This window comes from Chanodichthys erythropterus, chromosome 11 (genome assembly GCF_024489055.1).
Source record: "Chanodichthys erythropterus isolate Z2021 chromosome 11, ASM2448905v1, whole genome shotgun sequence".
NCBI lineage: Eukaryota > Metazoa > Chordata > Actinopteri > Cypriniformes > Xenocyprididae > Chanodichthys > Chanodichthys erythropterus.
This window is the reverse complement of record NC_090231.1, coordinates 42214336-42236276: the sequence shown is the minus strand read 5'-3', so window position 1 is coordinate 42236276 and position 21941 is coordinate 42214336. Positions and strand designations below refer to the sequence as shown.

The window sequence follows — 21941 nt, the reverse complement described above, 5'->3', positions numbered from 1 at the left end:
AATAACTGGATTGAACTTGAGGGACAAGATTTTTGATAGTGTCCTCATCTAAGAGAAGAAATGCCTCCTCATCTATGTCTTCACCTGAAAGACAGAAAACAAGACAACATGAGTATTGTTAATAAGTCGAGACAATTGTGAACCACTCACCAGACACTCTTTGATTATCAAGCTAATAAATAATCACTCTTAAGGGAATGCTGTTTTTTTTTTTTTTTTTTTTTTTAAAAAAAAAAAAAAAAAAAAAACGTGGCCAAATTTGCTAGTTAACTAATGTGGTTCTTTTGCAGCATTACCCATTTTGTGTGAATGACAGTCTATACTGTCCATCTTTTCTTTCATTAACAAGTGTAATAATGACATTAATGCAAAGGTGAATATCTGGCCCATTATTATGCATAACAGCTTAAAGACAAGGCACAAGTATCTTTTAACTATAAGGGTTATTATAGAGATGCATTCCCCACTGTCAAAGAAGTTGTGACTGTCACAAAATCTTACACTGACACATTTAAGCCATATTCAAGAAAAATATTTAGGTATAGAGATGATATGAGGGCAGTTAAAGGGATAGTTCACCCAAAAATGAAAATTTGATGTTTATCTGCTTACCCCAGGGCATCCAAGATGTAGGTGACTTTGTTTCTTCAGTAGAACACAAATTATGATTTTTAACTCCAACCGTTGCAGTCTGTCAGTCTTATAATGCGAATGAATGGTAACACAATTTATAAGAGTCAAAAAATATGCTTAGACAAATCCAAATTAAACCCTGCGGCTTGTGACGACACATTGATGTCCTATGACACGAAACGATCGGTTTGTGCGAGAAACCGAACAGTATTTATATAATTTTTTACCTCTAAAACACCACTATGTCCAACTGCGTTCAGCAATCGCTTAGGTTTCTCCACACAAACCGATCGTTTCTTGTCTTAGGACATCAATGTGTCGTCCACGCGCCGCAGAGGTTCAGTTTGAATTTGTCTAAGCATATTTTTTGACTCTTATAAATTGTGTTACCATTCACTCGCATTATAAGACTGACAGACTGCAACGGTTGGAGTTGAAAATCATCATTTGTGTTCGACTGAAGAAACAAAGTCACCTACATCTTGGATGCCCTGGGGGTAAGCAGATAAACATCATATTTTCATTTTTGGGTGAATTATCCCTTAAAAGAGTAAAAACGCTCACCTCTAAAATTCTCTATCAGCCCAGACATCCGCCACTCAGTTAGCTTATCAGCGACAAAGCTGTCCATTTATAATGACCTGAAGAAAACATAGCAATAGAGGTTAGCAACAATTTGAAGACTTGAAACGCTTCTTTAACTCTCACTACTTAAGACAGTAGGGCACTGTATAATATGATAAGCACAGCGCAGCTGAGTTATAACTATTGTGTAGCCTCGTCGCTCTAGCCGCGGCTAAAGGGGTCGCACACCGGAAGAGAAGCGTATTTAAAATTCGAACACATTATTCTCTATGAGAGTACACACACCGGCGGCGCCTTTCGGCGTCTGTCCGCGGCGGCTCAGGACCTTGTTCAAAATCCTGCTGAGCCACAGAGCGCCATGTACATCGATTTATATTAAATTTACATTTATTTGTCTCAAATCGTCGTTAATGTATATACTGACTTCACCATGTGCTGCAATATAAATTTAGTTTTACATTAATTTACAGAAATCAGCTGCTTGAATGAAAATTGCTGATGTTATTGGATTTTCAGGTGATATTCTCAATTCATTCAGTTAACGGACGCTCTGAGGTAAAGTGTTCAGACTGCAGACTCAGCAACGGTTGTATTTAATTATACAGTACAATCATAACATACTACTGACATTATCTTAATTTCATAATGTCCTAAAACATAACAATATTGCTGGCCATAAACTGAGAAAGTACGCGAGACCTTGAGTTGTCCTAAGACGCGGCGCAAACACGCATGCGCTTCTCGTCCGGTGTTCGACCCCTTAACGCGGCATGAAGTCGCCACTAGCTGCACTGTGCTTATCGTATTATTACCAGTATTATAACAATGAGATAAGTACAGCACAGTTTATGAAAAATAGAATTTAAAGACCGTGTAAAGTGAATTCAGTCATTTTCTTCTAAACACATTAAATAGATCATACGTTTCTCGATGTGTAAAAAGCACAACCATTTTGACACCTAATTTCATGAACTTATCGTTATTTTTAATCATTCAAATTTGGCTGGGTGGTTAATAACACTTTCTTATTTAGTCTGACAAACTCAAAACACATATTTATTTTGACTTTACACGGACTTTAAACTAGTTAGATGTTGTCGCGATATCCGTGGGCGGCTACGTGCTAACCACAGAATTACCACGGTAAGCCATGGTCATTTTTTCAACAGATGGTGCTAAACTAGCAACGGGGACATGGACACAGAAAAGTTAACATTACATCAACACTGAAAATACTCTCTTACCTTGAATATAGATGAAGTTGCACCGATGAAGCACAGGCCAAAACGGATCGAGCGCGAAGCGACGGTTATTTCAAACGACTGTTGTGAGAAAATTCCAGAACAACAGCGAGGGCGGGGGGAAGGGGCGTTAACCCAGAACATGGGTTACTCTTTGAAAAATAACCCAGAAACCCAAACAACCCAGGAATTGGGTCAAAATATTAGCCCTATAACCCAGAAAATGGTTACTCTCTGAAAAAATAACCCATAATTTTAACCCAACACAAATAACCCAGAAAATGGGTTAAAGAAATAACCCAGGAGTTTTTAGAGTGTATTCTGTACGATATTAATTCATAAAGTGTTTTATGCTTGACTATGTACCTAAAATATCGACATGCCATTCTGATACAGTTCCTGCTGCTAATCCTCATTTACTGTTCAAAAATATTATTGGTTCAATGTAGGATTTAGACAGACTATTGTAATCGTGAATCAGGGCTCTCAAGTCTCACGCATTGGGCGTGAGACACACGCATTTCAACCTGTTCACACGCTCACACGCCACACCTTGTATTTCTCACGCAGAGAAATCTCCAGGATAATGCACAAGTTGCGCCGCTATTAGAGGAATCAAGCGAGTTCCCCATAGAGTTCAGAAGGCCCTGCCACGCACCACCAACAGAAAATGAATTTTTATTTTTTATTCAAGTTGTCGTCACCATTCCTGAACAAACTTATGATTAGGTAATATACACAACAAGTTTGTGTTTTATCTTAAGGTTTTCATTCAGTTTAAAACATTAAACTATATGTGTAAACAAAAAATATAGGCCTAAAGAACAAAAGCATTATAGGCTCAAGCAGCGAGCGGGAAAAAACACTAGTAAAGCAGAGCGCGCCAGTTATCGTGCCGAACGTAACGTACATATAAGGTACACTAGAGTCGGAATATGGTTACCATATATTGTTTCACATTACAATGTTGATGAAAAACAACAATATAATGTGTATAATTATATTACCATTATCTATCTCTCACACTCACTCACTCACATACACACAAAAATGCTGAATTAAATAAATATTTTTTTATTTGAACGAATGTGTCATTTTTCATATAAGACCCCCGTCCCCACCCAAACCCCCGTCGCCGCCGAAATCTCACTCTGAACTCATTTCAAAACTTGAGAGCCCTGCGTGAATAAAGGGTTGAACATATAAAGTGTCTTATATCTTTGGCATATTCTGTCAACATATGCTGTTCTTCACGAGTCTCTGCGGTCATCATTGTGCCATCAGACACAATGAGAAGCTCACAGAACATGGAATATAATGTGTAATTTGTATTTGTGTATAGAGGGTCACCATTGGTCCAATATTTGTTTTTTCTTTAATGAAAAACATGGTAAGTTATGCTGAATCTATATTAAGTTTAAATAAAAACTATTGGATTTGTCAATGAAATATGTCTCTTCATTAGTGATGTTCTTATATTTTATTTAATTGAATGGCCTTGAAAACAAATGCATTGCAAAATGTATTAAACTGTATTTAAATAGTAGCACAACTGTATTGTCTGAGATTATGTAATTCAAAGTACAGTAGTCAACATTTGAAGTGGATCAAAAAAGTTAGGACAACTTTGATTAAAGGTTTTGATCCGCTTCAAATGTTGAATATATTATACAAAGTATAAGTAATTACAAAGTGTATTGTTATTGACTGCAAAGTGTGTAATTTTTAGAATTTGGAATAAGCCAAAGGTGAAGACACTCATAATTATTTTGTAATGTACTTAAATCACAAATAAAGTGTACTTATAACACAAAGTGTACTCATAACAGAAATAAAGTATACTTATAACACAAATAAAGTATATTTATAATGCAACTTATATTGTAACAAAAATATATATACTTGTAACACAAGTAAAGTATACTTATTAACACAAATTAAGTACACTTTAATATCACTAATCAAGCATGTAATTAGTCCCTACACAGACATATACTTAAAGTGTACTAAGTATACTTGAAGTTGTATTTTAATACTACTTAATTTCAACTTAAATATACTTAGTACAAAATTAATTGTTTCAAAATAACACACTTTAAATGAACTAATCATTAACACACTTGAAATATACTAATAATTAGTCTTGCTGCAAGTATACTTAGTATACTTTTTTTTCACTAGGGTATACATTATGCAACAATAAAGATTTACAACAGTAGCATGAGCTCATTGCATGCAATTTTTAATTCAACATGCCACATGCAGTTCTCAGAAATACAAATGGATGTCTGCTCAAACAATGAAAGAAAATATTGAAAACTGCAGTGGATTTTACTTTGAGTTTCTTGAGTTGTGTGCACTGCATTGTGGGATACAGTATTCCATGCCATGCACACCGCATAAAGAGTGATAATATACAGGGGTGCAGATCACTTTTTTGGTCTGGTTCTCAAGGGAGCACCTGGAGGTTGCTTGGTACTCACACTTTACACGAAATGCTTATCCTAAAAGCTGCCCTCATCACTTTCCTCCTGACTGCTCTCCTCACTATCTTCTTTTCTCTCGAACATGGTAGATGATGATAATGTTTTTTTTTGTTTTTGTTTTTGTTTTTTTACTAACATTAATGAAGAATATAAGGCTGCTGTCACTTCAAGAAGGAAAGCATGGACCGAATAACTGACACACATCCGGTTTCTTTCTCAACTGTTCACTTATGACATAACCGAGAGAATACATGACAAGACAGGTATTTTGATTTAATTTTGTGTATGTGTCCGTTCAAGCCCAAGTAAACGCTAAAGAGGAATTAATTCAGTGATCTGAATTAATGGAAGGTTGGTACTTTATAAGCTATGTCTAGGCCTATATCTTTTCCAAGAAAGAAACTGCGTGCACGCTGCAGACACACAGACATTCAGCAGCTGAATTTCAACCACTGCCTGGTTAATTTTAAAAGTTTTTAACCCTCTGGAGTCTGAGGCTGATTTGGGGCCTGGAGAAGTTTTGACATGCTCTGACATTTGTGCTTTTTTCAGTTCTTCATAAACATATTAATGGAAAAAGTGTCATTACACTGTATTCAGCACAAACTAGGCTACAATAATATGTGAGGAACATGTATGTACATGTTTGTGTTTTTGAAGGAATAACATTTATGCGTGGTTATTGAAAAAACAAAAAACTTAAGTCACTGAAATAAGGCCAAAAAAAGTATAGTAAATCTGTGTTCACAAGACTTTTGGGTATTGGAGGTTGTAGACTAGAATTTTTGCTTCAGAATTATGTAAAAATTATGCTGCCTACTCCTTCATATAAAACAATATATTCATTTAGTTTTTGTAAGACACTTTTTGCCAAGAAACACAGTATGCGAGGAGGCGTGAATCACCACTGAAAATGGGCCATTCTCACCTGAGAAGACAAAAGAATTGGATAGTAATGAGCTGAAATGACTTGCATATTAATGAGGCATTTCAGTCAGGTAGGCTGTGAAAAAAAACCTTCTGTGATGTCTCAAGCTCATTATGATATATGAAACATACAGAAAAATATTATTACAATATAAAGTAATGGTTTTATATTATACTTTAAAATATAATGTATTTCTGTGATGCAAAGAGTCTGAATATAGGCTTTTAGTTTAAAAGCATGCACATTTGGAGAAATATTGGATTCTCATATGCTTATGTCAATTTTCTATACAGAGGAGTTATTTTTATTTAATATTCACTGTCATTACTATGAGCGCTGGTGTTTTCAATTCATCCTTGAAGTCGGAGGGCGCTCTATGCATTTTTAGTCCACAAATTCATCTAAAAGAAGAAGAGGCTATTCCATGAATGGAGTTTCCAATTCATACAGCAGCAGGAGGGCGCTAAAGAAACAAAAACTCATCTAAAATTCATCCATATAAGAAAAGTAAACAGGAAGTTACTGCATGTCTTCTAGAGATCGCTAACCATGACTTTTACATCCAGATAAACACTTTTCAAGACAATAAAAACACGATTGAGATGATGAATGCGTATTGCCTCTGAATTTGCGTCTGAATAGCGCTGGTTCCGTGGGCGTGGCCGCATTAGCGGATAATGAGCTGAATCACAGTCTTCTGACATGGCTCTCTTTTCATACAGATAACATAAACACAGAAGGTTTGTTTTCGATTTGACTTACATGATTTAAAACCTGACATCTTAACGTTTTTTTAGACATAAGTTTATTTTTTCTGTGATTAGTATTCACTAAGTTACAGTTCATTTTCTGAGAATTATCAGATTGGATTTCGTTCAGAGGGAGAGGAGAGATCACGCATCATGTTAGTTTTCTTTATTTTACAAAAAGCACAACATTTTGTTTTTACTTTGAGTGTATATAAATAAAAGAAGACATTCTATAGTTTCAATTGATATATTACTTATGTCTCTATGACAAAAAAATGACGGAGTATTTGAAGTCTGTTTTGCTGCAATGTGAAAAAAAAACTGCAAAACGCGCCGACGCGTTTTTAGACCTCAGAGGGCCCTATTTTAACGATCTGAAACGCAAGTGTCAAAGCGCAAAGCGCAAGTAACTTTGTGGGCGGGTCTCGGCGCTGTTGCTATTTTCCCGGCGGGATAAATGGCTCTTGCGCCCGGTGCAAATCTAAAATGGGTTGGTCTGAAGTAGCTTCATTATTCATAGGTGTGGTTTGGGCGTAACGTGAAATAAACCAATCAGAGCGTCATCCAACATTCCCTTTAAAAGCAGGTGCGCAAGTTCCATTATGGATTGCTATTATTATGGCGTATTTACCAGGCGCACGCCAGGAGCGGTTCACAGCCGAGGAGACTGATGTTCTTGTAAAAGCAGTGAAAGACAGAGAAGTTGTGTTGTATGGGGATGGGAGAAACCCACCCAAAATAGCGTCGGTTAAACAGGTTTTTTCACATCTTCGTGGCACACCACAATGATTTCCGTCATCTCATGTGTTAATATTTTTTTAGTGTAACATATGATTTGCAAAAATAACTGTTGCATCTGTGTAGATTACATGAGCAAAGTGTATGCGCGTTGTGCACGCTATACATTATGGTCAAGCACGCGCCCTTAAAATAGCATAATGAACAACGCGCAACGCGCCACTGACTTTAGACTAGGTTTTTTCTGGTCAGTGGCGCAATTGTTTAATGGAACAGCAAAATAGCACCAGGGATTGTTTGCGCCGGAACACGCCTCCTTTTTTGCGCTGAACCGCCCAGGGAGCGCAAGTTCATTCACTAGTTTAGTGACGTGCTTCTGTGGAGGGAAAAGCGCGCTTTGCGCGGGTGCAAAATAGGAATGACACATGCGTCGGTGTACAAAGTCAATTGCGCTGGGTGCAAGATAGGGCCCAGAGTGTTAATTTTTTGTTAGTTTTTTATTTTTTATTTTTTTAAATAAACTAAAAGCTTCACTGGGTAGGTGTTACAGGCCCTGTGCAGAAGTCTGTGTTGGCAGATTAGAGAATGCCTGTAAAAACAGGAAAAAATTAGGAGAGCCAACGTGTGTGTTGCCAGAATCCCCAGCAATTGTGAGGGTTCCACCGTTTCAAAATAAGAGTCCCACTCTCACTCCACAAAAGATGATGATTTATACATGACAATTTTCAGCTTCCCATTACATTTAACATACAAAACTTAAGCAGAAATGAAAAAATATATATATAGAAAAACTTTTTCTTCCAAAATCACAATCTTCAAAATGTGTACATACTTTAGGGTTCTGACAGTTCTGAAAATCTGACAGTTCACCTATCCAACGATGGCCTACTGCATTCAGTTTTGCAGTGCTCATAACATAGGTCAAGGGATTATTATCAGTGTAAATGGTAAAGTGAGGGGCGTAAAACCCTAAACTTCTCGCATACCGCCCACTTTAATGCAAGAAACTCCAGCTTCCCACTATGCAGTCGGTAGTTCTTTTCAGCTGGAGAAAGGGTCCTGGAGCTATAGGCAATGACCTGCAACCCTCCATCCTGGTGCTGATAAAGGATAGCCCAGAGGCCCTTTTCTGATGCATCAGTGTGTAGCACGAATGGGAGGTTGAAATCCGGGTAAGCCAAGGCCGGTGGATTTACCAGCATGTCAATCAGCAGGTCGAGTGTTTTCTGGTGCTCAATGGTCCATTCCACTGGCGTTCGGGAGGGCATCTGGGGACCCTTTCTTTTCCTTTGTCTGTACTGATGCATTGCTGCCCCTGGCTGAGTCTGGAGTAATTTGTAGATTGGTTTGGCCACACGTGAAAAATCTTATATGAATGGGTGATAATATCCAAGGAATCCAAGGAGTCTTTGCACCTCTCCCACTGTCTGGGGTCTGTGACTCTTGAGTGCTATCACTGCGTCAAGATCGTGAGGGTCTATTCTCATTCCTTTGGCCGACACTAAGCGACCCACATACCAGACTTCCTGGCAGAAGAGTTCACACTTCGCAGGCCTAAGTTTTACTCCGTGGCGCCTAAGAGTCTGAAGAACTTTTCGGATCACTCCTACATGTTCCTCAAATGACCGGGCATAACACAACACATCATCAAGATACGGGGCACAGCACTCATCCCTGAAATCGTCCAGCATCTCCTCCATGCTGCGCTGGAATGCCGCAGGTGCACTGGACAGGCCAAATGGAATTCTCACCCACTCATATAGTCCCCACAGAGTGATAAAGGCGTTCATGTGTCTCGAACCCTCGGCTATGAAGCCCTGGTGGTAAGCTTTTCCCTGGTCGAGGATGCTAAACCAAAAATACCCTCCCATGGTATCAGTCAGGTCTTGAATTCTCGGCAAAGGGTGTTTTCGAACACAGACTACAGGGGCGGAGTAAGGGGACTTTTTACAATCCACCCTTTTGCCAGAAGGTCTTGGATATAGGCCCAATCCTAATTCTACCCCTTCCCCCTCCCCTTTCCCCTTCCCCCTTCCCCTTTCCCCTTTCCCCTTTCCTTTCCCCTTTCCCCTTTCCCTTTTCCCCTTCCCCATTCCCCATTCCCCATTCCCCCTTCCCCTTTCCCTTCCCCTTTCCCCTTTCCCCTTCCCCATTCCCCATTCCCCATTCCCCATTCCCCCTTCCCCTTTCCCCTTTCCCCTTTCCCCTTCCCCCTTTCCCCTTTCCCCTTCCCCCTTTCCCCTTTCCCCTTCCCCTTTGTTTCACGCGTTCACGTGAAGGGGTAGGGGTGTCCCAATTCTCATTTGGTTGGAGGGGAAGGGGTAGGGGGAAGGGCCAGGTAGCCCTTCAAAAAAAGATTTTTCGGGACCACACTTCAGACGAAGGGGTATGATAAATTTCCAACATGGCCGACCAAGCGAGCAGAGAAACCCATAAATGTAAGTATTTTTTTTACGGTAAACAGTATTTTAGTAATAAATAATCACTTGTTTTATGTTGCCTTTAATCTTGTGTTCATGTATACGGTTATGTTCTCCGAAAAAAGATTTGTTAAAATCACTATGAAAACAGTTCGCTAATGTTACTTTTTAATGTTTTTTACAGGGTCTGGGCTTCCTCACTTGATACTGCTATGGCGCTGGAGAGCAATGAAACTAAGTTAGGAACTAAATGCTCTGGTTGGCTCTGAATTAGATCTTCCACCACATTAAAGCCAAGCAACGGCCTCTTGATTGGGATGTGGTTTACCAGAAAAGGTACAATAATTGGGAGGTCGGGGTTGTCGTTTAAGTTGATGATAATGACAGCCCAACCATCAAAGGGTATTAGATCTGCATTGATGGCATAAACTTCTAACTTTTCTGTCAGTCCCATTAGCTCCACAAGAGGCCTTACTTCTACAGTGGCTAAGTATTTGTCCTTCCAGATTAGATCGATCATGCTGACTTGAGCCATTGAGATTACACTGGGCCAAAGCCTGGTACCCCTCTTCGCCACAGAGAAAACAATGAGTGCAGTTCTGTTGTCCAGCTTCAACACACCTGGGGCAACCCCGGAGGCTACAATAATATGTGAGGAACATGTATGTACATGTTTGTATTTTTGAAGGAATAATGTTTATGCGTGGTTATTGAAAAAACAAAAAACTTAAGTCACTGAAATAAGGCCAAAAAAAGTATATTAAATCTGTGTTCACAAGACTTTTGGGTATTGAAGGTTGTAGACTACAGTTTTTGCTTCAGAATTATGTAAAAATTATGCTGCCTACCCCTTCATATAAAACAATATATTGATTTAGTTTTTGTAGGACACTTTTTGTCAAGAAACACAGTATGCATGGAGGCGTGAATGATCATGAATAATGGGCGATTTACACCTGAGAAGACAAAAGAATCATATAATAATGACCTGAAATGACTTGCATATTAATGAGGCCTTTCAGTCAGGTAGGCTGTGAAAAAAACCCTCTGTAATAATGTCTCAGCTCATCATAAACAGCAATACTGTGAAATATTATTACAATTTCAAATAATGGTATTCTATTATATTCTTTAAAATATAATGTATTTCTGTGATGCAAAGTGTCTGAACAATTATGTTACCTCTATGGCATTTCATAGAGGCTTTTAGCTTAAAAGCATGCACATTTGGAGAAATATTGATGGATTCTTATATATGTATGTCAATTTTCTATACTGAGAAGTAATATTTATTGTCATCAATACAAGTGCTGGCTACTGTGTTTTCAATTCATACTTGCAGCCGGAGGGCGCTCTCTGTGCACATTTAGTCCACAAATTATTCTAAAGAAGAAGAGGACATTTCAGGAATGGTGTTTTTAATTAATACTGGCAGCCGGAGGGCACTCTCTGTACACTTTTAGGCCACAAATTCATATAAAGAAGAAAAGGAACTAGGAACTAACGGCATGTCTTCTACAGATCGCTAACCATGGCTTTAACATCCAAATAAACACTTTTCAAGACAATAAATACACGATTGAGACGATGAATACATGTATTGCCTCTGAATTTGCGTCTGAATAGCACTGGCTCCGTGGGCGTGGCCGCATTAGCGGATAATGAGCTGAATCACAGACTTCTGACATGGCTCTCTTTTCATACAGATTACATAAACACAGAATGATTGTTTTCGATTTGACTTGCACAATTTAAAACGACATTTCAACGTTTCTTTAGACATAAGTGTCATTTTTTTTGTCATTAGTATTCATAAGTTACAGTTCATTTTCTGAACTATCAGATTGGACTTCGTTCAGAGGGAGAGGAGAGATCACGCATCATGTTAGTTTTCTTTATTTTAGTCAGTAGGATTGGTGTTAGGATTTGTATCTAACCCTCTAACTTTCCCTAGATCAGATGCATTTTCAGGCGATTCTACATGCACAGTGTCTGTAGTCATCATGTGACCTGTACAGGTGTGTGTATGTGAAATAGGTGCAGGGCATACATTAACATCAACATTACTCTCAACCTCACCATGACAATGACAAGGCTCAGCAGCACCATGCTCTTGTACAACAGCCTCCACAGTCCCTTGTAAAACCAAAAGTTCAGTCATACCTCTGTCCTCTGATTCTAGCAGGAGAGTGCTGTACATAAAGGCATTGATGTATTCAAGACAGCCCTCTTGATATTCAGCGTCAAGTTCAGAGAAGTCCCTTTCTGGTATTGGACCGATGCTTTTGGCAACTTGGAACAGTTCAACAGCGGACAGGTTGAGTAGCCTTTTCCTGATGTCCCAAACCAGGCCCTTGCGTACTCAATCAGCCATGATGACCTCTTTTCCACAGTTCCTTAAGCCATTCATGCAGTCACCAGCTTTCTGGACCCCTCTTCTCACTGACGTCCTCACCTAATGGATCACTGCATCAGCATCCACACTCTGTTGGACCTCAGGATCAGTTTTTATGGATCGACTTACAGGGCCTATGCAGAAGGCCATGTTGGCAGATTAGAAAATACCTGTAAAAACAGGAAAGAATGAGGAGACCAGAGCCAAAGTGTGTATGTCGCCAAAATCCCCAGCAATTTTGAGTGCGCCGGCGGACAATGCTTCACTGCATGAGTCCACCTTTCAAAATAAGAGTCCTGCTCTCACTCCACAAAAGGTGATGATTTATACATGACAATTTTCAGCTTCCCATTACATTTAACATACAAAACTTAAGCAGAAATTAATATATATATATATATATATATATATATATATAAACTTTTTCTTCCAAAATCACAATATTCAAAATGTGTACATTCTCTCGCGTGCACGCTCTCTCATTATCATTTATATTTGAATTCATTCAAATAAATGTAATCTTACCTGCTACTTTATTTCACAATTATAGATTTAACGACCGTAGATAAAGTAACAAATGCAAGTTACCTTGTTGAGGCTGCGCGCACAGTTTTTCGTCCCGATTTTCGCCTCTTCTTCCGCTTTTAAAATCATTTGAATGTGTTAATTAGCGAGATAAAATACGTCCAAGTGATAAACTTTCACTCTGTGATGGTTAAATTTAGCAGTCACGAATCGCTTGCGTGCCGAACCATTGGCTCTTATCCGTGCGCGGATTACAGTTTAACTGCGATCCCTTGCACACCTGATAAGAACACACTCATCATGATTGCCATCTTACCAGAGATGGAGAAAAATCCTACTCCAGCAAGTAAACGTGTCCCTGTGAACCGGTCCTCAAAAATGTTGGTACTCAAAAATGTTGGTACTCAAAAGCGCTTCCCTCCATGTTTTCTGGTGTGCATTGTCTATTTTTACAGCGCATGCGCACCTGCGTACCACTTATGTGCACCCCTGATAATATGACAAGTCAAGTCAGTCAAGTCAAATTTATTTATATAGCGCTTTTTACAATTGGTAATTGTTTCAAAGCAGCTTTACATATTAGAAGCACAGAAAAAAAAGAGAAGTGGTTAAAAATAAGCTGTACAAGCAAGCGTGGTAATGTGTAACATATACAAGATGGTGCTACATTAAGCCAATGTTGGCTGACTCCCAGGGGTGGAAAAAAACCCCTAGGAGAAAAACCCAGCGTGCTAACACTGGGAAAAAAGTCTTAGGAGGGGAAAAAACCCCTTGGAAGATATATATAATATATTATATATATCTTCCAAGGGGTTTTTTCCCCTCCTAAGACTTTTTTGATCTCCATATCCATTTACATAAATGGATATGGAGATCAAAATCTGAATTATACATTTTTATTATTGAGATTAAAAATAGATTATATATAAATATATGTAAGCGGATACGGGGATTAAAAATCTGAATTATAGATGCAGCCAGAACTGGATCTGTAGGCCCATTGTCTCCTGGGCTACGTTGTAGTCAGTTCCAGACACAGGTTCTCCATCTGATCTGGATACGGCCTGGATCCAGCACCCGGCAAACCTCAGGATAAGCAGAGAGACTGATATTAGCGTAGATGCCATTCTTATTCTGATGTACAGGTATATCTAGTGTTGATAATGTGTTATGTGTATGCAAGAGCAAAGAGATGTGTTTTTAGTCTAGATTTAAACTGACAGAGTGTGTCTGCTTCCCGAACAATGCTAGGAAGATTGTTCCAGAGTTTAGGTGCTAAATAGGAAAAGGATCTGCCGCCTTCAGTTGATTTTGATATTCTGGGTATTATCAACTGGCCTGAATTCTGAGATCGCAATAGACGTGAAGGACTATAATGTATTAAGAGCTCACTTAGGTACTGGGGAGCGAAACCATTTAGAGCTTTATAAGTAATCTATACGATGTTTAATAGGGAGTGTGGAATTACAAATTTAAGAATCCGTTTAAGATCTGCGGATCTTACATCCTGACCATTTGGCAGGACAAGCTCAAGATACAGCAGTGCTTTTGTCTCTATGATAATGTAAAGGTATAGGTGATAGTGTCAGACTGATTGGATTAGCACCTATGCATTTGAATGACACAGTTATGATGATTAGATCATGGCTGGGAAATGTAAGCAATGATCTGATTCCTGTACTGCATTTGCATCCTTTGTTTAGATTGTCCACACCTCTACTCTATGTATCCCTCCCCCTTGAATGTATATGAACTACCAAGTCACTGCTTTAGTTAGATTTTGGATGACCACAGCGACGCACAGCGTGTTTCTCTCAGAGTAACTTCTGCTTCAAGAGATCCCAAAGTCTCCTGGTCTATGCTTCTGAGATTTCCAACAGGAGCCAATGTAATGTTGACAGAACTGGGCTAATATGGTCATACTTTCTGGTTCTAGTAAGAACTCTAGCTGCCGCATTTTGGACCAACTGTAGTCTGTTTAAAAGCCGAGCAGAACAACCACCCAGTAGAGCGTTACAGTAATCTAGTCTTGAGGTCATGAATGCATGAACCAACTGTTCTGCATTCTTCATTGAGAGCATGTGTCGTAATTTAGATATGTTTTTTAGATGGAAGAAGGCGGTTTTACAGATACTGGAAACATGACTTTCAAATGAAAGATTGGTATCAAAGAGCACACCCAGGTTCCTAACTGAGGACAAAGATTTAATGTAGCACCCGTCAAGTGTTAGAGAGTATTCAAGGTTTTTTCGTGAGGAAGTTTTTGGTCCAAAGATTAGGATATCAGTTTTTTCTGAATTTAATAATAAGAAATTTCTTGTCATCCAGTTTTTAATGTCAGCTATGCATTCTGTTAGTTTTGTGAATTTGTAGGTTTCGTCAGGGCGCGAGGAAATATAGAGCTGAGTATCGTCAGCGTAGCAGTGAAAACTAACACCATGCTTCCTAATTATCTCTCTTAAGGGCAGCATGTACAGAGTGAAAAGCAACGGTCCTAGTATTGAGCCTTGCGGCACTCCATATTGAACTTGTGATCGATACGACATCTCTTCATTTACTACTACAGACTGATAACGGTCAGATAAGTAAGATTTGAACCATGCCAAAGCAATTCCACTAATGCCAATATAGTTTTCAAGTCTTTTTAGAAGAATGTTGTGATCGATAGTGTCAAAAGCAGCACTGAGATCTAATAACACTAATAGAGAAATACAGCCATGATCGGATGATAAGAGTAGATCGTTTGTAACTCTAACGAGAGCAGTCTCAGTACTATGGTATGGTCTAAATCCTGACTGGAAATCCTCACAGATATTATTTCTTTCTAAAAAGGAGCACAGTTGTGTTGAAACTGCCTTTTCTAGTATCTTTGACAGAAAAGGTAGATTCGAGATTGGCCTGTAATTTACTAAATCTCTCGGCTCTAGTTGAGATTTTTTAATAAGAGGTTTAATAATACAATAATAATGGTACAGACACAGTCTCTATGTGATAATATCTAGGTGCGAGAGTTTCTATGTGTTGGGAATTATCTGACTTCTGTAACGTGAGGCAGCTAGCAGACGGTCGGTTTAGCTAGTCTGTCTGCTTCCTGTCCTGGGCCCCAGTTTGTCATGTTTTAGTTCTAAGACTATGTGCCATATTACTAGAGAGAAGAGCAGCACCATCCCGGTACGGATGAATACCATCTCTTTTCAACAGGTCAGGTCTGCCCCAAAAGCATTTCCAATTGTCTATGAAACCTATATTATTCTGTGGACACCACTTAGACAGCCAGCCATTGAGTGATGATAATCTGCTAACTATGTCATCACTCCGACGAACAGGAAGAGGGCCAGAACAAACTACTTCTCCTGACATTGTACATGCGAGTTCACACACCACTTTAATGTTAATTTTAGTGATCTCCGACTGGCGAAGTCGAACATCATTTGTGCCGACGTGAATAATAATTTTAGAGTATTTACGATTAGCATTAGCCAGCACTTTTAAATGTGCTTTGATGTCAGGTGCTCTGGCTCCCGGCAAACATGTGACTATGGTGGCTGGTGTCACTATTTTCACGTTCCGTGTAATAGAATCGCCAATGACTAGGGCACTTTCAACAGAATTCTCAGTGGGTACGTCACTGAGTGGGGAGAACCTGTTTGATGTTCTTACTGGAACGGAAGAGTGGTGTTTTCCACGGCTAGGCCGCCTCACCGTTACCCAAGTGCCCTGCTGCGCGGGCTCTACAGCCGGAACCGAACAATGTACAGAGTTCACTAAGCTAGTCGCATCCAAAACAGTATCTGAAGCCCCTACGTTCTTACTATCCTCGATTAAAGTTTGGATGCGTGTCTCTAATTCTGAGATTCTCTCTGTCAGCCTGACTATTTCCCTATATTTATGACATGTAAATCCCTCGTCGCTGACAGAGAGAGCTACACTAAACATGTTACAGACTGTGCAAAAGATGACTGAGGGAGAGGATGACATGACTCACCGTGTTTGTAGACTGATCCGATCCGAGTTACTACAGCTGTTTGATGCACGCGTTTTGATGACAACATACACATATCATGTAAAATCATAGAGCATCTCCAATACATTAACTGAAATTCATACAGGTTAATTAAACATATTTCTACTAGTTAAAGGATTAGTCCACTTTACAAAATATAATTTTCCTGATAATTTACTCACCCAGTGTGCAAATTAACAAATGTATATTATATTGACAGAAAAAAAAAAAGGACTCTTATTTTGATATTCTGGCCCGGGAGTCACGAATGGACTGGTGAACTGGGCATGCTTCCTCATACCAACAGAGGAGCTGTGAAAGAGCAGACGTGACATTCCCGGTCTTTTCATTTTATCCTGTTTTTACAGGTAAAAGCATGGAAATTATAAGGGAAACTGTAAAATATAGAACAGTGATTGCACTAGTATGATGTATGATGAATGTGAAGTGTGGAATGTGATTTATCTTATGACATTTTGTTTTTCCTAATGTATGTTCTCTCTTTAATATGAGAAAAATTATCTAAATATGCTCCAGTGATCATTATATCTAACTATATAGTTTTATTAATTGTGTGTGAGTTATAACATGTTTAATCATTCAAGTTAAAGGCAGGGTAGGCAAAAAATGTATAAAAAAACCTTTTTTCAAAATTTGTTTAAACTTTATTTATATATCAATACATAATTAAAATGTAAGTACTCTGAAAAAGAAAGTATAAAAATCGAGTGTCTGTAGACCTCTCACGACTGTTTTAAAGACAGCTCATTATTTCCATTCACTCCACCCCCTCCCTTCTGGGCTCCTTCCAAAGCCACGCCCCCAAAACGCATGAACGCGCGACTCCGACCACTGAGCTGGAAGACGCATTATTTACCTGAGACGAGCGGAGAGGAAGGAGCACAGTGCATGTAGTGACATCATGTCCGAATCACATGTGATAAAAATAACTTTATAATTATGAAGATAAACAAACAAGATGTATTTTAGTACTCACTATCAAGCTAGCATATTGATATTGGTAAAGTTTAAAATATATATTTTTGATTCGCTAACGAGCTAGTTATCTATAAGGCAAAGCTAAAAACAGGTTGCATGATACACGTTTTTCCATTACCATCATTTACACTGTGATGAAGATGAATTTCGTGTAAGATTCATAACATATACATTGTTCTACAGATAAACAGAGTAACATACACTCAAATATCAACTCACAACTGCATTGCAGACACAAAATAATAACACACACATACAACAAAGTGTGTACGACACACACAGATACAAGATAAAGACATCAGTAAACATAGGTAGAGAATATAAAAACAAAACAAAGGCTAAAAAAACGTGCAGGCAATCTTACAGGTGAACATGGTAAAAGAGTTAGACAGAGGGTAAATATAGTTCTAAAAAAAGTTCCTAGATGCGGAGTAAGGTTAGGCCTACTATCTGTTAAACATGTATTTAGTTATCTAAAGCAAAATTATGCACAATTCAACACTATAGCTATCATCTTGAGCTAGGCCTATAGATTATTTATCGTCTCTACTACGGCTCGCTAAGTAATGTTATGTTAGCTATATTACGCAGCTACGTGTGCTAATGACACATGCTTCATGAAAAAATAAACAAAAAAATATGTATGATCAAAATACAAAAAGAAAGATTTACCTGTCCAGCCCCTTGAGTTCCCTCAGTTGAGAGGGAGTAAAATCTTTGCGTGGCAGGGGGAGCTGCCACTGGACCTGCCGCGGTTATGCGCGCCTGCCTCGGGACCTTCCGTGGTTATATGCGCCTGCCTCGGGACCTTCCGTGGTTATATGCGCCTGCCTCGGGACCTTCCGTGGTTATGCGCGCCTGCCTCGGGACCTGCCACTGTTATATGATGCATATATGATAAATGGCGATTGATGCATGCGTGCAAACTGTGCACAATCCTGCTCTCAGTTCTCGCCATCGCTGGAAAGCCACGCCGATATTAACTCGCGTTTTATTTCTTTGTTTATCCAAAGACTTTTTGTTCGTTGCCTTTTCGTGTACTGTTACTGTCTTCCTTTTTTTGCCTGGTTTGCCTTCACTAACTGCATAGGCCGGTACTGTGAATTTTGCTTGCTGTTTCTCTGCCATTGTTTTGGATCCATGCCTCTTGAATTCCCCAAATCAAACGTGCGCGCGCAAGTGGGCAGGACATGTGTGTCAAAAGGGTGGTTGCCATGGTTGCGAGAGAGTGACAGTCGCCTAAGCCAATCCTATGTTTCGTCCCGGATGGAAATAATGAGCTGTGTTTAATACAGATTAAACGGTCTAGAGTCACTCGATTTTTATACTCTTTTTTATCAGAGTTCTTACAACTTGCAATTATGCATGGATATATATAGAAAGTTTAAACAAATTTGGAACAAAATTTTTTGCCTACCCTGCCTTTAATGTGTTAAAATAGAGCGTTGAATGTCTCGGGGAAGCTCATTCTGTTTTCGGGTTTGGCACGCTTGCTGACCGGGCACTGAGGGAAGATTAGAAAAGCACACTAATGTGTTCTTCCATTCCTGTGAGGGGAAAAAAATAGTAAATTGTGTTATTATTTACAATATACAATATATTTACAATATATAATATTTTTAAGAAGAAAGTGATTTAGAATATACACTTTTACGTATATATATATATATATATAGAGAGAGAGAGAGAGAGAGAGAGAGAGAGAGAATTAGATTTATTCTCTCTCTCTCTCTAAGTCCATAATCTTTATAAATATTGGTATTGATGTGTATAAAATGTCTATGGAGTGTCCAGGTGTCAACAAAAGAGTAAATTGAAGAAAAATGGTAAAATATGATTTATTGTGATAAGTGACCTTAAAGTGATGGAAAAAGAAAGAAAGAGACACAACAGAATGTGAAGCAAAGCTTTAAAAACAATTGATTTCTGAAATTGATTGTGCACTGAATAAATATACAAACAGAGGAGTTGTGAAAGAGCAGACGTGACATTCACAGTCTTTTCATTTTATCCTGTCTGACGGGTCTCCCTCGTCCAGGATCCACTCCATGTGACGCTGGGAGGCGGATCCAAAGATTCCAGAACTGTAGGGACCAGGCGGCATTAGGGCTAGAGGCCTGCGCCTGCTACATCCACGGAGCAACGAGACAAGAGTGCGTGTGCCAGGCAATTTGTGGGCGCTGTCTTTATTCTTAGGTCAAGGCTACCATGGAAGGGACGACAGAGGGTAACATAATGGCAGATCATGCAAGGAAGCAGCTGGTGTGGGACATCAAAAGAGAGTTAATTTCCTTACCTGGTGATGAACTGTTCCGCATCGCCAAGGTTATCGGTTCAACACCTAGACATGGCACCAGTGAACTGGATCTGGAGGACAGTGGGCTTTGTTTTGACCATATCAACACCTTCATGTCCAGTAAACTTTTGCTAGAGACTGACGACCAAGGTATGCAAGAGATGGTAAAATCAGCAAAACAGATTTGTACAACTACATCTGTTGTTGATACAAACACCCACCCTACACATGTGTTACATCCACCCACCACTGATGACACTTATCATACACCACCACATGTTGCACCTGACTCAGAGGATGTTAAGGGGGCCATAACTGAAACAAACACAGGCTGCGTCAGAAACCGCCTACTTCTCTACTATATAATAGGGGAAAAGCAGTAGGCGAGCAATTAAGTATGTCAGAAACCTCAGTAATCATAAATGAGTAGTTGAGGAGTTCCCGGATGGCCTACTACTTCCGCCCAGATTCTGAAGTGTTCCTCGATAGATACTTTTCTATCCCAGGAGGCCACGGGAGAGGATACATCATAATCAAACATTTGAGAAAAGCGACGCGGATGCTGTTAAATGTGAGTATTGAAAACCAAAAACACATTTGTTGAACTACTGTAGAGTAAACTGCTGAATGTGTGAAGATGCTAGACACTATAGTTGTGACTTTACTGTAAAACACGATTTATTATGTATTATGTAGATAACTGGATCTCTAGTAAACACACATAACTTAATTCCCAGAAGTGGAATTACATATTCTAAACCATATACATCTTAAAGATGCGTATTAAATGTTTATTTAACCTCTGACAGGAACATCTTTAAGTATTATGACTTATGAGTGATGGATTTTTTATTATGAGTGATGTGTTTTTGCTGTTATTCACTGTTGTCAACACTGCTTACATTACATGAATGAAAATAATGTAAATAAATAAATCTACAGTAACTACACATAAGTTTAATCTATTTTATTTGTCCATTAGTACTGTTAATAAATTAAGGAACATTTGTGTTGGATAAGAAGTGAGTTAACACATCAACATGTAAATGTAGATTTGAGCACATAAATCTCAGGAAACTTGTGTCTGATGTTACAGGGACAGATGAGCACACGTGTGTTTATCAGGTAGAGGAATGATGCCATCAAAAGCTTTGGGTGAGGATACTACAGAAATGAATACAAAGTCTATTTAAATCTAAAGTCTATTTTATTTTAATTATTGGAATTTAAACAGACTTATTACAGCACTTTTCTGGTTCTTGATGTCTGTATGTTTGCTGCAGAGCTTTTGTGGAGCAGGACCTGCAAGGAAAGCTGACGACAGCATTTGTTAGAAATAAAGAGGAAAGCCTGAAACAAAATATAAAGTAAGATCATTTTGTTATTTCTAAAACAGAAATCAAATGACACTGTGCTGTTAAAATGGCTGCTTTTGTATTATATTTGTGCATTATTGTAGGATGTGAATGTCCTCAGACTGGTGTGAGCACTGAGGATGGAGAGCCACAGCAGATCCTGGGAATGGTTCAGTGTCATGGACAAGATCCTCCATCACTCCTCCTTTCAAGTGACTCAATCAAGGACACACTGGAGGAGACGCTGCACAGATCAAGCCAGCAAACCTGCTGACCAGCTCAGTGGTTTAGCCCACCACACCACAAATGTAATGAAGCTACAACAAAAATTAGCAAGTAATTGTAAAAATATGAAATGAAATATGTCAAGAAACAGAATGCTGACATGAATTAATTGTAAAATGTTTTAATCTGCTGATGGAGAACACATGAATGTTTGCAGCAGCAGATTGTCCCGCACATCTTCTCCCACTCCTGTTTCAAGTTTGAGGGGTTCAGGGGTCCATCATCATCATTTTCCTCATCCTCTGGATCAACACTGTCCCCATTGAGAAGAGCAGCAGTGAGGGACATGATGATGAAGGTGTT

General features: G+C 39.0%; 1 protein-coding gene across 1 annotated transcript; it reads right to left on the bottom strand.

The window, feature by feature from the left end:
* Positions 1–15829: 15829 nt before the first annotated feature.
* Positions 15830–19806, bottom strand: LOC137030761 (uncharacterized; the record flags this gene model as incomplete). The annotated part of the gene is made up of 2 exons (XM_067401197.1): positions 19724–19806; positions 15830–16388 (listed from the first exon to the last, which is right to left on the bottom strand). Coding segments are annotated over exons 1-2 (642 nt in total), but the record flags the coding sequence as incomplete, so codon positions are not given.
* Between the last annotated feature and the right edge of the window lie 2135 nt (positions 19807–21941).